At 44.7% G+C, this 24,005-nt stretch overlaps 1 protein-coding gene and 1 long non-coding RNA gene across 2 annotated transcripts; both read left to right on the forward strand.

Annotated features, from left to right (window-relative positions):
• Nucleotides 1-748: 748 nt before the first annotated feature.
• LOC125547547 lies at nucleotides 749-14,453 on the forward strand. Its single transcript, XR_007300707.1, has 3 exons — nucleotides 749-784; nucleotides 10,863-10,956; nucleotides 14,132-14,453. It is a non-coding gene; the product is annotated as an uncharacterized LOC125547547 (long non-coding RNA).
• A 1,595-nt stretch (nucleotides 14,454-16,048) lies between these two features.
• On the forward strand, nucleotides 16,049-18,035 carry LOC125547549 (probable fucosyltransferase 8). Its single transcript, XM_048711375.1, has one exon. It carries the CDS (start codon nucleotides 16,213-16,215, stop codon nucleotides 17,896-17,898), a length of 1,686 nt encoding a protein of 561 aa, XP_048567332.1. The 5' UTR covers nucleotides 16,049-16,212; the 3' UTR covers nucleotides 17,899-18,035.
• Nucleotides 18,036-24,005: the final 5,970 nt, after the last annotated feature.

Raw genomic sequence — 24,005 nt, forward strand, 5'->3', positions numbered from 1 at the left:
CGAAACATAATTTTGTTACCCCGTTGCAACGCACGGGCTCTTTTGCTAGTTTTACTAATAAACCACCGATTGCTTCTGGTCGTCCGTCGTTAGGATTTTTGCAGAAAAGTCCCTCCATTTCTGAGAAATTAACCCGCAGTCCTTTAGTAAGTGAGAAAAACGTTTCGTTCAGGTTGTTTTCCAAAACTCCCCCTATAGTTTTCAATATTCAACCTGCAGTCCACCAGCACAAAAAAGCACGGGCTCTCCCTCGCCTCCCGATCTCAGCCGCTAGGAGGCGGCTGGCCCCGGCGACGCTCGATCCGTTGCTGCGCCGGCCGCCGGTCGACGCCGGCGAGGATTTTCCCCCTCTCCCGACCCACGTCTCTCTCTCTCTCTCTCTCTCTCTTTCGCGAAAATAGGGTTGGGCGCCGCCGCCGTTTTCCTGGTTGAAAGCGGCCAGAGCGCCGCACGGGAGGCCCTTGTTGGGCGAAGCCCCGGATCACGGTGTTCCCGCGGAGGGAGAGGGCGGCGGAGTCGAGGATGGGCGCGGCAGGCGGAGCCCCGTCCTCCTTTGTCCTCTCCCGTCGAGCGCCGGATCGAAGAAGCATCAGCTCCCCCACCTCCATCCCGTGTCCTCTCCTACATCGGCCACACCACGCCGCGCTCGTGGAGCAGAGTCGCGGAAGCACGACGTCGGCTGCGGCGGAGTGAGGAGAGCTCGTCAGGTCATCTTCTCCCTCCAAGGAAGGTTCAGGCCCAACCTCCACGCCATCAGCTCCACCCCATATCTGTTTCCTGTCAGGTTAGTTTCAGGTCCGCTTAATGGACGTCGATAACTGCCACACGTGTGGCAGGAAGGAAGACGCACCACACGCCTCTAACGTAAACAAATTGCCATGTCATCGCATGCATGCATGTAGGAATCTTTTTGGATTTTCAGTTTTTAAAATGTTTTATCTCTTAAACGAAAAATCCGATTGAAGATCCGTTTTCACCATTAAATCCCTCGCGACGAGATCTTTGAAACTAGATCCCATGTTGATATGTTTTGATGATTTTTTTTTGGATTAAAAGTTGCCATGTCTATTGCATATGAATTGTCATGGTGTTTACACTGAAATTGCCATGATATGTTTCAGCTATTTTCTTCTACATTTAAAAGTAAATTTTGACATTTATAAAATGGGGAATTAAGAAACTAGACTTGCCATGAACCATAAACTAAAATTGCCATGATACATGCACGTAAAATTGCCATGGTTCATACAAAAAATAATTTTCATGGTCAAAAGTACTGGAGTTGCCATCATCAAAATACTAAAATTGCCATGATCTACAAACTAAAATTGCCACATGGCAACTTTAGTTTAAGCTCTAAGGCAAATGCAGTGTAAACATCATGGCAACTTCTAGGCAAAAAAAAAATTCGTCAAAACATATCAACATGAGGTCTAGTTTTGAAGATCTTGTCGAGACGGATTTAATGGTGAAAACAGATTTTTAGTTCGCTTTTTTATTTAGGAGATACAACATTTTTAAGCCGAAAACCAAAAAGATTCCTACTGATGTCATCTATTCATACGTGGCAAAATGTGTTGGAAATATGCCCTAGAGGCAATAATAAAAGCATTATTATTATATTTCCTTGTTCATGATAATTGTCTTTATTCATGCTATAATTGTGTTATCCGGAAATCGTAATACATGTGTGAATAACAGACACCAACATGTCCCTAGTAAGCCTCTAGTTGACTAGCTCGTTGATCAACAGATAGTCATGGTTTCCTGGCTATGGACATTGGATGTCATTGATAACGAGATCACATCATTAGGAGAATGATGTGATGGACAAGACCCAATCCTAAACATAGCATAAAGATCGTATAGTTTGTTTACTAGAGTTTTTCCAATGTCAAGTATCTTTTCCTTAGACCATGAGATCGTGTAACTCCCGGATACCGTAGGAATGCTTTGGGTATACCAAACGTCACAACGTAACTGGGTGACTATAAAGGTATACTACGGGTATCTCCGAAAGTGTCTGTTGGGTTGACACGGATCGAGACTGGGATTTGTCACTCCGTATGACGGAGAGGTATCACTGGGCCCACTCGGTAATGCATCATCATAATGAGCTCAGAGTGACCAAGTGTCTGGTCACGGGATCATGCATTACGGTACGAGTAAAGTGACTTGCCGGTAACGAGATTGAACGAGGTATTGGGATACCGACGATCGAATCTCGGGCAAGTAACATATCGATTGACAAAGGGAATTGTATACGGGGTTGCTTGAATCCTCGACATCGTGGTTCATCCGATGAGATCATCGTGGAGCATGTGGGAGCCAACATGGGTATCTAGATCCCGCTGTTGGTTATTGACCGGAGAGTCGTCTCGGTCATGTCTGCTTGTCTCCCGAACCCGAACCCGTAGGGTCTACACACTTAAGGTTCGGTGACGCTAGGGTTGTAGGAATAAGTATATGCAGTAACCCGAATGTTGCTCGGAGTCCCGGATGAGATCCCGGACGTCACGAGGAGTTCCGGAATGGTCCGGAGGTAAAGAATTATATATAGGAAGTGCTATTTCGGCCATTGGGACAAGTTTCGGGGTTATCGGTATTGTACCGGGACCACCGGAAGGGTCCCGGGGGCCCACCGGGTGGGGCCACCTGCCCCGGGGGGGCACATGGGCTGTAGGGGGTGCGCCTTGGCCTACATGGGCCAAGGGCACCAGCCCCAACATAGGCCCATGCGCCTAGGGTTTAAGAGGGAAGAGTCCCACTAGGGTAAGGCACCCCTTAGGTGCCTTGGGGGGAGGGAAACCTCCCTGGCCGCCGCCCCCCTAGGAGATTGGATCTCCTAGGGCCGGCGCCCCCCCTTGGCCCTCCTATATATAGTGGGGGAAGGAGGGCTCTTCATCCACGCCTTTGGTTGCCTCCTTCTCCCTCTCCAACACCTCCTCCTCCTCCATAGTGCTCGGCGAAGCCCTGACGGAGTACTGCAGCTCCACCATCACCACGCCATCGTGCTGTTGCTGGAGCCATCTTCCTCAACTCTCCCCTCCCCTTGCTGGAATCAAAGAAGAAGGGAGACGTTACGCTAACTGTACGTGTGATGAACGCGGAGGCACCGTCCGTTCGGTGCTAAGATCTTCGATGATTTGGATCATGTCGTGTTCGACTACCTCATCCCCGTTCTTTGAACGCTTCCGCTTGCGATCTACAAGGTATGTAGATGCATCTAATCACTCGTTGCTAGATGAACTCCTATATGGATATTGGTGAAACCGTAGGAAAATTTTTGTTTTCTGCAACGTTCCCCAACAGGGCATCATGAGCTAGGTCTATGCGTAGTTCTTCTTGCGCGAGTAGAACACAATTTGTTGTGGGCGTAGATGTTGTCAACTTTCTTGCCGCTACTAGTCTTATCTTGCTTCAACGGTATTGTGGGATGAAGCGGCCCGGACCAACCTTACACGTATGCTTACGTGAGACCGGTTCCACCGACTAACATGCACTAGTTGCATAAGGTGGCTGGCGGGTGTCTATCTCTCCTACTTTAGTTGGAGCGGATTCGATGAAAAGGGTCCTTATGAAGGGTAAATAGAAGTTGACAAATCACGTTGTGGCTTTCACGTAGGTAAGAAAACGTTCTTGCTAGAACCCTATTTCAGCCACGTAAAACTTGCAACAACAATTAGAGGACGTCTAACTTGTTTTTGCAGCAAGTGCTTTGTGATATGATATGGCCAAAGTTGTGATGAATGATGAATGAAATATATGTGATGTATGAGATGTTCGTGCTATTGTAATAAGAATCACGACTTGCATGTCGATGAGTATGACAACCGGCAGGAGCCATAGGAGTTGTCTTTATTTTTTGTATGACCTGCGTGTCATTGAGAAATTCCATGTAAATTACTTTACTTTATTGCTAAACGCGTTAGCCATAGTAGTAGAAGTAATGGTTGGCGTGCAACTTCATGGAGACACGATGATGGGGATCATGATGATGGAGATCATGGTGTCAAGCCGGTGACAAGATGATCATGGAGCCCCAAGATGGAGATCAAAGGAGCTATGTGATATTGGCCATATCATGTCACTATTATTATTTGATTGCATTTGATGTTTATCATGTTTTGCATCTTGTTTACTTAGAACGACGGTAGTAAATAAGATGATCCCTCATAATAATTTCAAGAAAGTGTTCCCCCTAACTGTGCACCGTTGCGACAGTTCGTTGTTTCAATGCACCACGTGATGATCGGGTGTTTGATCCAAACGTTCACATACAACGGGTGTAAGACAGATTTACACATGCAAACACTTAGGTTGACTTGACGAGCCTAGCATGTGTATAGACATGGCCTCGGAACACAGAAGACCGAAAGGTCGAGCATGAGTCGTATAGAAGATACGATCAACATGAAGATGTTCACCGACGTTGACTAGTCCGTCTCACGTGATGATCGGACACGGCCTAGTTGACTCGGATCATGTTATACTTAGATGACTAGCAGAGGGATGTCTATCTAAGTGGGAGTTCATTAAATAGATGAACTTAATTATCATGAACTTAGTCTAAAATCTTTACAATATGTCTTGTAGATCAAATGGCCAACGTTGTCTTCAATTTCAACGCGTTCCTAGAGAAAACCAAGCTGAAAGACGATGGCAGCAACTATACGGACTGGGTCCGAAACCTGAGGATCATCCTCATAGCTGCCAAGAAAGATTATGTCCTACAAGCACCGCTCGGTGATCCACCCGTCCCACAAAACCAAGACGTTATGAACGCTTGGCAGACACGGGCTGATGACTACTCCCTCGTTCAGTGCGGCATGCTTTACAGTTTAGAGCCGGGGCTCCAAAAGCGTTTTGAGAGACATGGAGCATATGAGATGTTCGAAGAGCTGAAATTGGTTTTTCAAGCTCATGCCCGGGTCGAGAGATATGAAGTCTCCGACAAATTATTTAGCTGTAAGATGGAGGAAAATAGTTCTGTCAGTGAGCACATACTCACTATGTCTGGGTTACATAACCGCTTGACTCAGTTGGGAGTTAATCTCCCGGATGATGCGGTCATTGACAGAATCCTCCAGTCGCTTCCACCAAGCTACAAGAGCCTTGTGATGAACTTCAATATGCAGGGGATGCAAAAGACCATTCCTGAGGTATTTGCAATGCTGAAATCGGCAGAGGTAGAAGTCAAGAAGGAACATCAAGTGTTGATGGTAAATAAAACCACTAAGTTCAAGAAGGGCAAGGGTAAAAAGAACTTCAAGAAGGACGGCAAGGAAGTTGCCGCGCCTGGCAAGAAAGCTGCCGGGAAGAAGCCAAAGAATGGAACCAAGCCCGAGACTGAGTGCTTTTATTGCAAGGGAAGTGGTCACTGGAAGCGGAACTGCCCCAAATACTTAGCGGACAAGAAGGCCGGCAAAACAAAAGGTATATATGATATACATGTAATTGATGTGTACCTTACTAGTACCCGTAGTAGCTCCTGGGTATTTGATACCGGTGCAGTTGCTCACATTTGTAACTCAAAGCAGGGGCTGCGGAATAAGCGGAGACTGGCAAAGGACGAGGTGACGATGCGCGTCGGGAATGGTTCCAAGGTCAATGTGATCGCCATCGGCACGCTACCTCTATATTTGCCTTCGGGATTAGTTTTAAACTTTAATAATTGTTATTTAGTGCCAGCTTTGAGCATGAACATTGTATCGGGATCTCGTTTAATTCGAGATGGCTACTCATTTAAATCCGAGAATAATGGTTGTTCCATTTATATGAGAGATATGTTTTATGGTCATGCTCCTATGGTGTATGGTTTATTCTTAGTGAATCTCGAGCGTAATGCTACACATATTCATAGTGTGAGTACCAAAAGATGTAAAGTTGATAATGATAGTCCCACATACTTGTGGCACTGCCGCCTTGGTCACATAGGTGTCAAACGCATGAAGAAGCTCCATGCAGATGGACTTTTAGAGTCTCTTGATTACGAATCATTTGACACGTGCGAACCATGCCTCATGGGTAAGATGACCAAGACTCCGTTCTCAGGAACAATGGAGCGAGCAACCAACTTATTGGAAATCATACATACTGATGTGTGCGGTCCAATGAGTGTTGAGGCTCGCGGTGGCTATTGTTATGTTCTCACCCTCACTGATGATTTGAGTAGATATGGGTATATCTACTTAATGAAACACAAGTCTGAAACCTTTGAAAAGTTTAAGGAATTTCAGAGTGAGGTTGAGAATCAACGTGACAGGAAAATCAAGTTTCTACGATCAGATCGTGGAGGAGAATACTTGAGTCACGAATTTGGCACACACTTAAGAAAATGTGGAATAGTTTCACAACTCACGCCGCCTGGAACACCTCAGCGTAATGGTGTGTCCGAACGTCGTAATCGCACTCTATTAGATATGGTGCGATCTATGATGTCTCTTACCGATTTACCGCTATCTTTTTGGGGCTATGCTTTAGAGACTGTCGCATTCACTTTAAATAGGGCTCCGTCGAAATCCGTTGAGACGACACCGTTTGAATTATGGTTTGGGAAGAAACCTAAGTTGTTGTTTCTAAAAGTTTGGGGATGCGATGCTTATGTCAAGAAACTTCAACCTGAAAAGCTCGAACCCAAGTCGGAAAAATGCGCCTTCATAGGATACCCTAAAGAAACTGTTGGGTATACCTTCTACCACAGATCCGAAGGCAAGATCTTTGTTGCCAAGAATGGATTCTTTTTAGAGAAAGAATTTCTCTCGAAAGAAGTAAGTGGGAGGAAAGTAGAACTTGATGAAGTATTACCTCCTGAACTGGAAAATGGCGCAACTCAAGAAAATGTTCCTGAGGTGCCTGCACCGACTAGAGAGGAAGTTAATGATAATGATCAAGATACTTCTGATCAAGCTCCTACTGAAATTCGAAGGTCCACAAGGACACGTTCCGCACCAGAGTGGTACGGCAACCCTGTCTTGGAAATCATGTTGTTAGACAACGGTGAACCTTCGAACTATGAAGAAGCGATGGCGGGCCCGGATTCCGACAAATGGCTAGAAGCCATGAAATCCGAGATAGGATCCATGTATGAAAACGAAGTATGGACTTTGACTGACTTGCCCGTTGAACGGCGAGCCATAGAAAATAAATGGATCTTTAAGAGAAAGGCAGACGCGGATGGTAATGTGACCATCTATAAAGCTCGGCTTGTCGCTAAGGGTTATCGACAAGTTCAAGGGGTTGACTACGATGAGACTTTCTCACCGGTAGCGAAGCTAAAGTCCGTCCGAATCATGTTAGCAATTGCCGCATTCTACGATTATGAGATATGGCAAATGGACGTCAAAACGGCATTCCTTAATGGTTTCCTTAAGGAAGAATTGTATATGATGCAGCCAGAAGGTTTTGTCGATCCTAAGAATGTTGACAAGGTGTGCAAGCTCCAACGCTCGATTTATGGGCTGGTGCAAGCATCTCGGAGTTGGAACATTCGCTTTGATGAGATGATCAAAGCGTTTGGGTTTACGCAGACTTATGGAGAAGCCTGCGTTTACAAGAAAGTGAGTGGGAGCTCTGTAGCATTTCTCATATTATATGTAGATGACATACTTTTGATGAGAAATGATATAGAACTCTTGGACAGCATCAAGGCCTACTTGAATAAGAGTTTTTCAATGAAGGACCTTGGAGAAGCTGCTTATATATTAGGCATCAAGATCTATAGAGATAGATCAAGACGCCTCATAGGTCTTTCACAAAGCACATACCTTGATAAGATATTGAAGAAGTTCAATATGAATCAGTCTAAGAAGGGGTTCTTGCCTGTGTTACAAGGTATGAAATTGAGCTCAGCTCAATGTCCGACCACGGCAGAAGATATAGAAGAGATGAGTGTCATCCCCTATGCCTCAGCCATAGGTTCTATTATGTATGCCATGCTGTGTACCAGACCTGATGTAAACCTTGCCGTAAGTTTGGTAGGAAGGTACCAAAGTAATCCCGGCAAGGAACACTGGACAGCGGTCAAGAATATCCTGAAGTACCTGAAAAGGACTAAGGAAATGTTTCTCGTTTATGGAGGTGACGAAGAGCTCGTCGTAAAGGGTTACGTCGACGCTAGCTTCGACACAGATCTGGATGACTCAAAGTCACAAACCGGATACGTGTATATTTTGAATGGTGGGGCAGTAAGCTGGTGCAGTTGCAAGCAGAGCGTCGTGGCGGTATCTACATATGAAGCGGAGTACATGGCAGCCTCAGAGGCAGCACATGAAGCAATATGGGTGAAGGAGTTCATCACCGACCTAGGAGTCATACCCAATGCGTCGGGGCCAATCAAACTCTTCTGTGACAACACTGGAGCTATTGCACTTGCCAAGGAGCCCAGGTTTCACAAGAAGACAAGGCACATCAAGCGTCGCTTCCACTCCATTCGTGAAAATGTTCAAGATGGAGACATAGATATTTGTAAAGTACATACGGACCTGAATGTAGCAGATCCGTTGACTAAACCTCTCCCTAGGGCAAAACATGATCAACACCAGAATTCCATGGGTGTTCGATTCATCACAATGTAACTAGATTATTGACTCTAGTGCAAGTGGGAGACTGTTGGAAATATGCCCTAGAGGCAATAATAAAAGCATTATTATTATATTTCCTTGTTCATGATAATTGTCTTTATTCATGCTATAATTGTGTTATCCGGAAATCGTAATACATGTGTGAATAACAGACACCAACATGTCCCTAGTAAGCCTCTAGTTGACTAGCTCGTTGATCAACAGATAGTCATGGTTTCCTGGCTATGGACATTGGATGTCATTGATAACGAGATCACATCATTAGGAGAATGATGTGATGGACAAGACCCAATCCTAAACATAGCATAAAGATCGTATAGTTTGTTTACTAGAGTTTTTCCAATGTCAAGTATCTTTTCCTTAGACCATGAGATCGTGTAACTCCCGGATACCGTAGGAATGCTTTGGGTATACCAAACGTCACAACGTAACTGGGTGACTATAAAGGTATACTACGGGTATCTCCGAAAGTGTCTGTTGGGTTGACACGGATCGAGACTGGGATTTGTCACTCCATATGACGGAGAGGTATCACTGGGCCCACTCGGTAATGCATCATCATAATGAGCTCAGAGTGACCAAGTGTCTGGTCACGGGATCATGCATTACGGTACGAGTAAAGTGACTTGCCGGTAACGAGATTGAACGAGGTATTGGGATACCGACGATCGAATCTCGGGCAAGTAACATATCGATTGACAAAGGGAATTGTATACGGGGTTGCTTGAATCCTCGACATCGTGGTTCATCCGATGAGATCATCGTGGAGCATGTGGGAGCCAACATGGGTATCCAGATCCCGCTGTTGGTTATTGACCGGAGAGTCGTCTCGGTCATGTCTGCTTGTCTCCCAAACCCGTAGGGTCTACACACTTAAGGTTCGGTGACGCTAGGGTTGTAGGAATAAGTATATGCAGTAACCCGAATGTTGCTCGGAGTCCCGGATGAGATCCTGGACGTCACGAGGAGTTCCGGAATGGTCCGGAGGTAAAGAATTATATATAGGAAGTGCTATTTCGGCCATTGGGACAAGTTTCGGGGTTATCGGTATTGTACCGGGACCACCGGAAGGGTCCCGGGGGCCCACCGGGTGGGGCCACCTGCCCCGGGGGGGCACATGGGCTGTAGGGGGTGCGCCTTGGCCTACATGGGCCAAGGGCACCAGCCCCAACATAGGCCCATGCGCCTAGGGTTTAAGAGGGAAGAGTCCCACTAGGGTAAGGCACCCCTTAGGTGCCTTGGGGGGGAGGGAAACCTCCCTGGCCGCCGCCCCCCCTAGGAGATTGGATCTCCTAGGGCCGGCGCCCCCCCCCCCCTTGGCCCTCCTATATATAGTGGGGGAAGGAGGGCTCTTCATCCACGCCTTTGGTTGCCTCCTTCTCCCTCTCCAACACCTCCTCCTCCTCCATAGTGCTCGGCGAAGCCCTGACGGAGTACTGCAGCTCCACCATCACCACGCCGTCGTGCTGTTGCTGGAGCCATCTTCCTCAACCTCTCCCTCCCCCTTGCTGGATCAAGAAGAAGGAGACGTTACGCTAACCGTACGTGTGTTGAACGCGGAGGCGCCGTCCGTTCGGCGCTAGGATCTCCGGTGATTTGGATCACGTCGTGTTCGACTACATCATCCCCGTTCTTTGAATGCTTCCGCTCGTGATCTACAAAGGTATGTAGATGCATCCGATCACTCGTTGCTAGCTGAACTCATAGATGGATCTTGGTGAAACCGTAGGAAAATTTTTGTTTTCTGCAACGTTCCCCAACAAAATGAATGGTCATGGAGGCGTGTGGGCGATGTGCAAACGCCCACACGTGTGGGCGTTAGCTTTTTCCTAATATTTTCAGGTTAGCTCATCTAAAAAATAGTTTCAGGTTAGTCTGCATAATTAAATTAGAAGTGTTATTTGGTTGTCTGTCATTGTTACTTATCCGATCTGAATCTAATGAAATATGTATTGTACCAAAGGATGGTTCAACACCTATTTCTGTGTGATTGTCACTGTTCTAGACTTGTGGTGGATAGAATAACACAAAAGACTTGCAAGCATTACTAGCATAAACCTTGTGCAGGAACCTTGCACAAGCATTTAGTAATGACCATGCTGAAAAAAACATTTAGTAGTGACTGAAGCCTTCCGTGAATCCACCACCATTTTTGCTACATTGCATTACATAGCAGGTTTTTATTTCTTTGAGAAACACTACTGCTACAGCCGTTTGCATGCCAACTGTTCGGTCAATTGCCACAATAGACCGGAGGTAATTTTCTGTTTTTTTACTTAGGTGTTTCCATGTTATCACGACCACTGCCACTGAACAAGACTAATCTTATAAGGAAGGCATCAATAGCGATCTCATCAATGGATTGTCACCAGAGGTATGTAATGCCTCGACTCCCCTCAAAAACAGCCCTGCTGCTTTGGTTGTGAACTTGTGGTGCCTCTGTTCCTCACAGTAGTTGTTTTTGATGTTACTGTAGTTGGTACACCACTGTATGATCGATGAATTCAACCGATTTTCCTTTGTTTGCACTGCTAATGAATGTTACTGATTTGCCCCCCTTAGATCTACCCCTGTTTCAGTTTATTTTTTTGAAAAATTGGTGCTACTTCTGATTGCTCACAATTTCAGTTTGGTGAATATCTACATGGTCGGTATATTTGGGAGTAGCATCTGATAAAATCTCACTGTAGTGGTATCGATTTCAATGTTATTTATCTGCCCTAGAATCTCGGAAGTGCACTTAGTTGGAAACATGCATGCAACATTTACTTTTTTCTACTTATGTTACTTTCCTGCCTGGTCATCATGCCAACTCTAGCATCCATGTATATGATTTCTCAAGGGTCATATTCTGAATAATAACGCAAGGTAATTTGAGTAAAAGTTCTGCAAATCTGAGCTCCTGGAAAGCTAGGATTTGTAGGGACAAAATGTACTCGATTGCTCGACAAAGTATGGCAACAAGCTAAGAATCTGTCATATATCACGAATTTACATATGTTTTGTTCTGTCTAATTTGTTGTCAAGTTTTGGAACACGAATCGGTGGCGAACCAGCATCATTAGTCCTTCATGTCTTCAAACCTTAGATGCCATTGCCCAGGCCTATTTGTATAGAAATCAAAGACTGAGAATATGACGGTATCACCCTGTTTTCCTACTTCATCAGTAGTGCACCTATTTAATCATTACATTGGGGATGCCTTATATGTTGTATTACATGTGCTGTTTTCTTCTTCATCTAGAGACTACTTCTATTCTGCTTAGGATTGTCTTTGCCAACTGGGATGCTTGTATTAAGTAAACAACATCGGTCTCTACTCTACTCTTAAACTAACATAGTCCACAGCTGGGATGCTTAGGAAACAGTAAGAATTTCAGGCATTACCTAAAAGAGTACAATCTGGTATTCCTAGAAATTAAGGAGCTCTTAAAATTATGTTATCCATTCATGACATATCCACAAAACGTGCAATGGTTTCTGAGCAGGCACAAAGTCCACACGTGTCCCAGCCCGAGGCATGAACAAAGCGTCAAAGAACAACAGTAGTACATTTCCTGGACTAAGTATCTCCTTTAATCATGGACATAAATTCTTTTCTGGCTTCTTCTCCACACTTTTCTTTAACAACTCAGTTTCCAACAAGGTCTCTTTGCGGTGCGCAGGGACGGAGCCAAGATTTGAGCATAGGGGGGGCGAAGACAACGGCACAAGAGATTTTTTTCTTCTTAGGTTAACCCCTTTACACTAATTTCACAATAGAACTAACCCGCCTCTTGCAATGACAAAAGGACAATGGTATATAGCAAACTAATACTCCTATAAAGACAACGACACAAGAGATGTAGATTCATGAAATTTTATTAGTGGCATAATTGTTTGATTAGGAGTTTGCATAAGAACTAAATTATGTTCCGGCTATTACCTTGGTTCTTGGAATCCCTACACCTTTGCCTCTATCAATCCCCATATTGATCTTTCCTCCGAAGGGAGATGATTTGGACAGTAACCACCTGATGCAATCAATAGAGAAAAATTATTAAATATCATGTATTATGAAATTCTAAATGTTCGAAATTAAATACTTCTTGCCTACACCATGGCATCAATTGAAGTGTTGCACATGGTTTGCAGTAGCATCGTATTCCGACAGTTGAGAGCTTGAATCAACTGGGTTTAAAAAATATGAATTGATTCTGCTCTCTTCCTCGTCACATCTACACAAGCACAAATAAATAACTGAAAATGACATAATTTGATTCTTAATGCCTACCGTGTATGATTATTCTTCAATAATTTGTAAAGCCGTGAACTAATCTGATGCAAAAATAAAATACCTTTTCCCCTCATGTTGTTGCCGCACATCCATGCGTCCGGCCTGCCGGCAACCTGTCCGTGGTCCGCTGATCGACGCATGTCTGTCCTGGCGTCCCCTTCCCTTCTCCGCTTCTAGATGGCGGCGCAACAGCGCGAGCGCGATGGACAGATCCAATCGCAGCAGGCCTACAGTTCCTGGCGGCTTGGAAAGGAAGATATTAGCAGCAATAGACATGTTTTTTAGATCTGTGCCTGCGTAGTGGCTGCAACTAACAAGCCACTTTGCCTTCCACGATGGCATTTTTCTATCAAAGAGACCACGATGGGCTGCATAGCATTCTTCTTTACGTGGACTTTGTGTTTTTAACTTGCAAATGGACTGTATATGGGCTCAGGCTTCACGTTAATAAAAAGGCCCAAGAGGCATAGGGGGGGGGGGGCGAACGAGCTACGATCAAGTGCGCACGTGATTTTTTTAGTGAACAAGCCATCGCTGTCAGGGACGAGGCGATCGGGGAGGGGGGGGCGCCCCCCCCCCCTCCCCCCCCATTCGTCCCTGGCGGTGCGACGGCACACATAATTTTCTTTCCCTTTTTGAGGCACTGTTGCACATTATGCAGCGAACCATATTTAGGCTGGCTTGGTTACTTTTATACCAAGCTAGCTGATCAAAAGGCACACAATTAGTGTACGCACGCAAGAGTTGTTGGCGGCTAAAATCATGAAGCAACGGACTGAGAAATCGTGGCCAGCATACAGGCAGGCGAAGATAGCCAATGTATTTGCATGTTTTCTTGACTTATATTACAATGCATCCACAATAAAACCTAAATTACATAATGATATTCTCCCATATACAATGAAACTTATCTTTTCATGGAATTCAGTATGTTTTTTAACAGCTCACTCATGTATATTGATCTGGGTAGTTTATATGTTATTCTGGTTGACATTTATCACTTAAAATTAATTGTATACTATAATGGTAATATCCAACTTGGTCCCCTTTGAATTGCTTAGGACATTTATGTTAGATCTTCGAACTTAGTGAATTCCCCAAACATCTTTGTAATGTTGGAATTCTCTGGCTTTTGATAAAAGAAAAGTTCAATTCTAACGGATTAGTTAAAATCCTTCAAATTTACTTTCGGTGAACCATATGATAATGGCCAATCCGCCTTTACAAAGTATACAGTGACAATGTATTTCACATGATGAAATTTTGGTTTCAGGGTAAAGATATTGAATGTATGGCACTTACCTTTTTTTATGGTGGGTGTGTGGCACTTGATGTGATGGAGTGACTCCTGGGCGCAGTGGTGTACATGTTCCTCCACGGCAAGGGCCACCACATCATGGGCCTCCTGACCAAGGTTATGTAGTTGTGTGTCACCAGGGCGATCCCCATGTAACTGATCTTATTCCCCCCTATATGTAGCATGGCCAGCTTGCGTTGATTGATTCAGTAAACGGGGTGTTGGTTTGTGTTTGTTTTTCCGTAGCCTTCTAAATTCCACAACTGGAACGTGTACGGTTTGGGTGCAAAGATGTACTTCAACATGTGATTTGTTCTTTGAAATTGAATTCAGATCTTGAGTACTACTTTTATTTTGAAGAAGTATGTGCATGATTTCACAACTCGAAAATGGCAACGTATATAGCAGAAATGTGATCCCTCTTTCAGTGCAACCAAAATGTATAGCACAGCTTTGTATACATCAATTCCAATATGAAATCTATATCTGAACTTGAACATTTGTCTCACCTGCATCCAGAGAGAGAACACACTATGTAATCGATGAGATGGTCTGATCATATACTGGAAACATCATTAGTATTAGGTTCCCTTTCTGGGTCTACGATATTTTGTGCTCGCACTTGATTGTTTTTTCATGTACCACAGTATTTTAGTTTTCAAATAGATTGAAATAGTCTTTCTGTACAAATTATGTACTCCCTCCGTTCCTAAATATAAGTCTTTGTAGAGATTTTACTATGGATCATATACATATGTATCTAGATGCATTTTAGAGTATAGATACACTCATTTTGCTCCGTATGTGGTCAATAGTGAAATCTCTCCAAAGACTTATATTTAGGAACGGAGGGAGTAGTTTTCACTATAGTTATTTTTTATTCCAAAACACGAGGAAATCTGATGGTGCAGACAATGCCACATTGAAAGATAGGCCTGTGAAGATTCGGCTTGAAAGTTCATGAAGGGTTCTTATGTCTCGATCACAATAGAGCATCTACAGCCGGGCTACCCAAACTGGCCGGGTGGACGCCCGGTGTCCCAGTCGAGCTTCCCAAACGGGTCGTAGACGTCCGGGCTATCCGGCATCCCTGAAACCCAGCCCAAATCCATATAACCTCACTTCGGATGAACACTAGACTTAAATCTAAGACAATGCCATGTTGAAAGATGGGCTTGCGAAGATTCATCTCAAGAATTCCCGAGGGTACTTCCGTGTTTATCATATTTGTTTTCACACCTTGGACATTGTGTTTTCCCGTTGCAACGCACGGGCATCTTTACCTAGTAACTATATTACATTTAGATGTGACTTGGCAAATCTGATAAGAAAATGAACCTTTTCGACAGATTTGCACCAAATATATTGTTGCGGGTGTTGGTATCTTTGAAGGCCTTCAATCTTTAAGGATAGAAGATAGTCTCTTCCTTTTCTCCGTCTGGAATGATATAAAAAATGAATGTTCTTTTTGGAGGGACGGGGAGATAAGAAGAAACATGAACTAAGAAGAACAACACAACAATAGCATAATGAATCGTTTTCCCTCATCTGTTATAAATATCTTTATATTCAACCATGTTTTCCATTGTTAAGCGACCCCATCGAACAAGTATCAGATCCCACACCAAGAGATATATCGTCATGATATAAGAACGCATTACACACAGAAAACGGAAATCAAACTGTATGTACACATAACCCATTTCACGAATCTTGGCGTAAATCGGCGGCACATGATTCCCGTGCACCTGGACCCGCGTGGTCCCGGTCAATATGCTCCAGCTTGCGCACAGGTTGAGCATATTGCTGGAGTAGTAATTAGCTCGATCTTACGTAATAACGGAGGGTCAGACTATTCCAAATCCAAAGATAGAAAAGATAGGAAAGCAGTTACGTTCCTAGACAGAATAGGAAGCAAATAATTACTTCCCCCTTCCGAATCTTATCGGACAAGTAACTTTGCTCTATATGTATGCAAAAAAGGATGATGTCTCTCGCCTCCATTCGGCAGAAGATTTAACTAGAGTTATATAGATGTGATAGTTGTGATCGAGTAGATGGAAGGAGATCTGCGAGGTCGACCGGCGGATGCAAGAGAGAAACGCCGGGATGCAGCCAGTTCGGCCGCCATCGTCATCATCTTCTTGCTGGTCGCGTTGACGCACCTGCTCGTGTTGGCCTCCCACTTCGGCGCTGCCGACCCTCTGATCTGGTGGCAGCAAAGGGCGTACGCAGCAGATGACGGGCCTGGCGGCAACGCGGTGGCGCCCGACCGGCTCCTCTCCCCGTACTTGGAAGACAACAATCCGGCGGCGTGCCTCAGCCGGCACGAGGCCTCCAGGCGCTGGAAGCCCGCGGCGTTCCCTGTGCCCCCCTACCTGGTGGAGAGGCTGAGGCGGTACGAGGCCAACCACCGTCGGTGCGGCCCGCGCACGGCGCTCTACCGCGAGGCCGTTTCGCGGCTCCGGTCTGCCTCCCGCAACGCAGACCACGCCGCCGCCGGCGATCGTCATCATACATGCAAGTACGTGGTGTGGATCCCAACCGAGGGCCTCGGCAACCGGATGCTCAGCCTCGTCTCCACCTTCCTATACGCGCTCCTCACCGACCGCGTCCTCCTCGTCCATGAGCCCCCGGAGATGGAGGGCCTCTTCTGCGAGCCCTTCCCCGGGACCACGTGGCTGCTCCCGCCGGCCGATTTCCCCCACAAGCTCGACGCCGCCGCCTTCTCCTCCCGCTCCAAGGAGAGCTACGTCAACATGCTCCATAACAACATCATCCGCTACGGCTACGACGCGCAGGTGCTGCCGGCTTACGTCTACCTCCACCTGGAGACCGTGTTTCTTCTCACCGAGAGCATAAAGCTCCGGCTCCAGAACCACACGTTCTGCGAAGAGGACCACCGTTTGCTCAACAAGTTCGACTGGATGGTGGTCAAGTCCGACAACTACTTTGCGGTGGCGCTGTTCATGATGCCCATGTACCGCCGCGAGCTTGAACGGATGTTCCCGGCGAAAGGGGCGGTGTTCCACCATCTTGGCAGGTACCTCCTCCGCCCGGGGAACCGGGTGTGGGGGATGGTGGACAGGTTCTTTGAGGGGTACCTCGCCGGTGCCGACGAGCGTCTCGGCATGCATGTGCGCAACAAGCAGATCTTCCCGGTGCCGCCCGAGATCATGTTCAAACAGATCCTCCGGTGCGCGCGGGAGCATCATCTTTTGCCGCAGGTACTAGCCACCAGCGAACCACCGACGGCGGAGGCGAAGAAGAAGAAGGCCGTCGCAGTCCTGATGCTTTCCCTGAAGCCTGAGTACCATGACAAGCTGCACGCCATGTACTACACGAACGCGACGGTGGCCGGCGACGTGGTGGTGTCGGTGCACCAGCCGAGCCACGACGGGGAGCAGCAGTCGGACGCGCGGGCACACAACGAGCGGGCCCTGGCGGAGATCTACCTGCTGAGTTTCTGTGACAGGATGGTGACGACGGGGTGGTCCACGTTTGGGTACGTCGCGCAGGCGCTGGCTGGGATTCGGCCGTGGATGCTGTTGCCGGTGAACCGGAGCAAGATGAGAGCCGACGTGGCTTGCGTGAGGCCGCCGTCTGTGGAGCCCTGCATGCATCCGCAACCGTCATTGCTCACGTGCCAGCAGGGGCCGCGGCATCTGGACGATCCCGTGAAGCGTGTGCCGTTCCTGCGCCACTGCGAAGACGTGCCTCTTGGTCTCAAGCTCTTGGATTGAGCTAAAAACTTACTCCAGTTTGTTGTATCCCTGGAATTATAGATATATAATTTCGCAGCGGGAAATCATTTCACCACTCTTCCGCCAAACGCAATGTCATTACTTTTCTTTAGAGAAGAGGCATGAGCCCGACTTTATAAATAAAGTCACCAGGCAGTGTTCCAGACAAACCACACAGCAACGGCCACGGCCAAGAGCATAACGAAAGTACTGGAGTACGGGGTACAGGGCACACAGGCCACCATCACGGCACGCAGGCCAGAAATGAGATAAGAGCTAACACCGAAGAACAGACGAAGCCACCAACTAAGTCAAAATGATCGCCAAGACAACTATTCAGCTAGCTCCTGCCGCGATAAGGAAGACGCCGAAGCCCGAATTTTAGAGAATAGAAGATCAAAAGTGCCCCGGTCTTCCATCTTAGTCAATGATCTCCACCACTGCAGGAACAAGCAAGACTTAAATAAGCAGTAAGCAAGTTTAGCAGGAAAAACATGCTCAATGGTAAACTTATTTCTGGTATTCCACAAGGCCCAACGGATCGCTCCCAGACCAACTCAAAATAGCTGCTTAGTAACCCCAACCAGGCCATTGGCGAGCACCCGGAGCTCAAAGAAGGAGGAAGGAGCCCAAGACACCTGAAGCCATGACCTAAAACAACTCCAAACCAGTTTAGCCAGCACACACTGGAAGAAAATGTGGTTCGTGTCCTCCAAGGCATCGCGTAATGCACAACGATCCGAGCCCGGGCCATTATGTTTACAAATTTGGTCAGCCGCAGGGAGACGGCCCTTGAAGGCTTGCTAGAGGAAAATCTTCACTTTAGGAGGGATACGAGCACGCCAAATCGGACTGAATTTGTTAGTGGGGGAGACACCAATAAGCTTAGTATAAAGAGACTTAACAGAAAAGCGACCAGAAGACGTGTGGGCCAGACCACCGAGTCGGTAGTCTCCAAGAGCACGGGGAAGAGGGCAGCAAGCCGCTGACATTCCTCCAACTCTACAGGAGACAGCGAGCGCCGGAAGGCAAGGTCCCAATTATTAGCCGAAAGATCCACAATGGAGATGTCCGGGTTCGGGCAGTAAGAAAATAACGTGGGGAAGACCACCGAGAGGGGTGAATCTCCACACCACCAGTCGAGCCAAAAGCGAATGGAAGCTCCATTACCAACCACAAACTTGACGTGGTCCTTAAACAAAGGTCGAACCTTGACAAGGTCATTTCAAAACTGAGACCCTCCCCGAGAGGAGGCGAACATAGGGTTTGAAGTTGGGAAATACTTAGCTTTGAGAATAGAAAACCACAAGGTGTCAGCTCCCGTGGTCATGATTTTCCAACACCATTTGATCATGAGGCATCTGTTCATAATAGCAGTGTTAGTGATCCCCAATCCCCCTAGGTTTTTGGGTCTACAGATAATTTTCCACTTAACTAGTCTGTATTTGCGTCGATTGTCCGCAGAGTTCCAGAAGAAAGCACCCCTATGCTTATCAAATCCGGCATGAGTACCAACAGACAGGAGATAAAAGCCCATGATAAACATCGGTAGGAAGGAGAGGTAAGAATTAATTAAGGCAACCTTCCCAGCACTCGTATTATATCTGCCCCGCCACGGGAGCACCCTATTCCCCACCTTAGCAACGGCAGGAGCAAACTCCTTGGCACATAAATTGTTCGGGGAGATCGGGAGGCCCATGTACTTGAAGGGAAAGGATCCCAGGATGTAATTAAGAAGGTGGGCCACCCGTAAAGCCTATGTATCATCAACACCAGTGACAATTGAAGGAAATATGCCCTAGAGGCAATAATAAAGTTATTATTTATTTCCTTATATCATGATAAACGTTTATTATTCATGCTAGAATTGTATTAACCGGAAACATAATACTTGTGTGAATACATAGACAAACATATTGTCACTAGTATGCCTCTACTTGACTAGCTCGTTAATCAAAGATGGTTATGTTTCCTAACCATAGACATGTGTTGTCATTTGATTAAACGGGACCACATCATTAGGAGAATGATGTGATTGACATGACCCATTCCATTAGCTTAGCACCCGATCGTTTAGTATGTTGCTATTGCTTTCTTCATGACTTATACATGTTCCTATGACTATGAGATTATGCAACTCCCGTTTGCCGGAGGAACACTTTGTGTGCTACCAAACGTCACAACGTAACTGGGTGATTATAAAGGAGCTCTACAGGTGTCTCCAAAGGTACATGTTGGGTTGGCGTATTTCGAGATTAGGATTTGTCACTCCGATTGTCGGAGAGGTATCTCTGGGCCCTCTCGGTAATGCACATCACTTAAGCCTTGCAAGCAATGCAACTAATGAGTTAATTGTGAGATGATGTATTACAGAACGAGTAAAGAGACTTGCCGGTAATGAGATTGAACTAGGTATTGGATACCGACGATCGAATCTCGGGCAAGTAACATACCGATGACAAAGGGAACAACGTATGTTGTTATGCGGTCTGACCGATAAAGATCTTCGTAGAATAAGTAGGAGCCAATATGGGTATCCAGGTCCCGCTATTGGTTATTGACCGGAGACGTGTCTCGGTCATGTCTACATTGTTCTCGAACCGTAGGGTCCGCACGCTTAAACGTTACGATGACAGTTATTATGAGTTTATAAGTTTTGATGTACCGAAGTTAGTTCGGAGTCCCGGATGTGATCACGGACATGACGAGGAGTCTCGAAATGGTCGAGACATAAAGATTGATATATTGGATGACTATATTCGGACACCGGAAGCGTTCCGGAGAAGTTTCGGATAAAACCGGATCACGGGGGGTTACCGGAACCCCCCGGGGGGTTAATGGGCCTCATGGGCCTAAAGTTTCGAACATTTATTTATTACTGCTTTGAATTTTGTTCCTTTGTACTTATTAGTTATGTTAAATACTTAAAATAATATTTTTATGAACATGTTTAAACTATGATTTTAAATACTTTTTCGTTCAAACCTGGTATGCTCGCATAGGTTGGTTCATTTCAAGAATGTCCAAAAAAATATCATGTTTAACGTAGGGTGTCCGAGTAGGCCGTATGCTCTGTCTAAGAGCACATTGTTTCTCGACATGTGTCAAATGACCCTAATTTTTGTCATTGGCTTGTAGGACCAATTCAAGGCACCATGCCAATTTGTTTTGACTTTCGATAAATTCTGGTGTTTCTGGAGTTTTCTCACACAAAAAAGGCCGATAAATGGTCAGACATATCGCAACTTGCATACAGCGTCGGAAATCGTTCAAACCTGACATGGATGGCAACCATGGCCACGCTCACCTCCTTGCAAAAGTTGGAGTCATTTCAAAATTGTCCAAAAATAGACAATGTTGAACGGAGGATGTTCAAGTAGGCCAGAAAGCTCCACCTAAGACCAAGTTGTTTCTCAACATCCTTGAAATGACCCCATCTTATTAACATGGCCTTGTATGACCAATTCCATGCATCATGCCATGTTGTTTTGTTTTTCGACAAATTTTGTATTTTATGGAGTTTTCTCGGTCAAAAAGGCCGATAACAATGGTCGGCTGTGTCGTAACTTGCATACGGTGTTGAAAATCACTCACATCTGACATGGATGCCTACCATGGGGCATGCCACCTACTTGCAGAAGTAGGAGTCATTTCAAAGATTTCCAAAAAAAAGACCATGTTAAACAGAGGGTGTTCGGATAGATTAGAAGGTTCTGTCAGAGAGCATATTGTTTCTCGACATCCTTGAAATGATCCTAATTTTTTTATGCCCTTGTATGACCAATTCCAGGCATCATGCCAAGTTGTTTTAGTTTTCGACAAATTCAATATTTTCTCTAGTTTTCTCGGCCAAAAAATGTAGATAAAGGTCGGACGTGTCGCAACTTGTATATACGTGCATACACTCACCCCGATGAACGCACACACACCCTACCCTTATGAGCACCTCTGAGAGACTGGGACGGCATATCATCTTGAGATCTTACTAAGTCACCATAAACACCTCGTAGTCGACAAGAACGTCTCCTCCAACTAAACGTGCATCACCGAAAATCCCGAAATAAATCTAAGATAAATACGAGCACCAGGATTTGAACCCTGGTGGGCTGGGAATACCACTATCTACCTAACCATCTAACCATGGGTTGGTTCCCTAGTTATCAATCAAAAAAATTCTTGTGTCCTAATCATTTCTTGAAATTTGTCAATAGAAAAAAATCACACATTTCAAAAAACAGAAAAAGGAAAAGGAAATAACTAGAATAAAACCCATTTAAAAAACAGGAACAAACCTTGAGGGTTGGAGTTCGAATCTCCTGTGGCGCACATTTTTTGAAGATTCAAAAAAGAAAAGAAAAAATGCTGACAGTGTCGAGTTGGGTTTGAGTATGTCATGTATGCCGGGTCGTGTACGGACAGTACGTACACAGGCCGCCTATCGGGGGCCTCCCATTAAGCCGGACGCTAGATGGGCCAGCCCAAATGTGCGGGAGGGCACAACCTCGTCTGTTTTCACGTTTTTGTTTCCATTTTTTAAATTTATTTTTACTTTCATTTATGCTTCCAAATATTCCAAACAGATATATTATAAAAACAATTTACCTAAAGCATTTGAAAAAAAATGTTAATCAAGCATTTTGAAAAATGTTAAATGTATAGAGAGAAAAATTTTCTGATGTACACAAAAATATATAATTTGTGTTAAATTAGTTGAACACAAAAGTTAATCCAAGCATTTGACAAAAAAGTTAAATAAGTATTTTAAAAATTTTAACCAAGCATTTAAAAATGTTAAATGTGTATATATAAAATGTTGACCATGTATTATAAAAAGTTAAACTTTTATTTGAAAAATGTTGATCCAAGCATTTGAAAAAAATATTTGAAAAGTACTTCAAAAAATTTAGTCAAGATTTTGAAAAATGTTAAATATGAATAGAAAAATGTTAATCTTGTATCCGAAAAATGTTAATCAAACATTTGAAATATGTTAAATGTGTATAGGAAAAATATTAATGCTGTATTAAAAACAGTTAATCTTGTATATTTGGAAAATGCTAATCAAGCATTTGAAAAATATTTAATGTTTATATAAAAAACTGTTGACCATGTATTAAAAAATGTTTATCTTGTATTTGAAAAACAGTAAAATGTCTAATAGGAAAAATATATTAGATATATACAAAAATGTGTTTGGAAAAACACTGAAACCTGAGAGAAACAAAAAAACCCGATAAAAAACGAGAACGGACCAAACAAAACCAATGATGACGAAAAAAGTCATTGAAATCCAAGAAAGAAACAAGAAACTCGAAGAAAAAAATAATAACACAGTGAAAACCAAGAAAACCGGTGGACAATAAAGGAAAAAACGAAAACAGAAAAAAAATAGGTAACCAGCAGAACAAATCGCCTCCTTTACGATGAGTTGCTTGCGCCCTACTATTTTATGACTAAGTTAATAGTTAGCTAGTGGCTTGTGTTGCAATCCTGCATTCAGGAGACTTGGGTTCAACCCTTGACTTCTTCCTTTTTCACCTCTATTTATTTTAAGTGTTCTAATGGGCCGGGTCATTACTGTAAATGCCTCAAGCGATATATAGGCGCGCTGGGCGTGGACAACATTTTTTTTAAAGACCGTCATACTCTTTTTTTTTCACTCTTTATTGTGAAGGAGTATGAAAAGATTGTGGACAACATATTTTTTTGAATACCATCATACGTTTATTATGAAGGGGTATGCAGAGATCACAGTTAATATTTTTAAAGGGAGTGTACTGAAGCAGAAGTGTACCAACAATAACTCAATGGGTTTTCACGTGCTATGTGTACTGCTTCACTGCAGCAGATATCATACACTTGATTCGGAGCCCATGCACAACACCTAAATCAAGTGATTTGCAAAATAAGTCGGGTGTGAGAAGGCAAAGGAAATTAGGCGGGAGAGATACGTGATGTTGGATATCAGCAAACACTTGTGGAAATATGAAAACTCCAGCTAAATCAATATGAAATCTAGCAGTACTTAGCATGGAAAGAAACATGGGCATAAACATATATTTCTTCTTCACTGCTTTCAGCGCACAAGTACTAGTACACATAGGAGG

The sequence above is a fragment of the Triticum urartu genome, chromosome 3, assembly GCF_003073215.2.
Source record: "Triticum urartu cultivar G1812 chromosome 3, Tu2.1, whole genome shotgun sequence".
NCBI classification, from domain to species: Eukaryota; Viridiplantae; Streptophyta; class Magnoliopsida; order Poales; family Poaceae; genus Triticum; species Triticum urartu.

Excerpts from the sequence above, each read along its gene's own strand:
- LOC125547549 (XM_048711375.1), top strand. The coding sequence starts at position 16,213 with ATGGAAGGAGATCTGCGAGGTCGACCGGCGGATGCAAGAGAGAAACGC.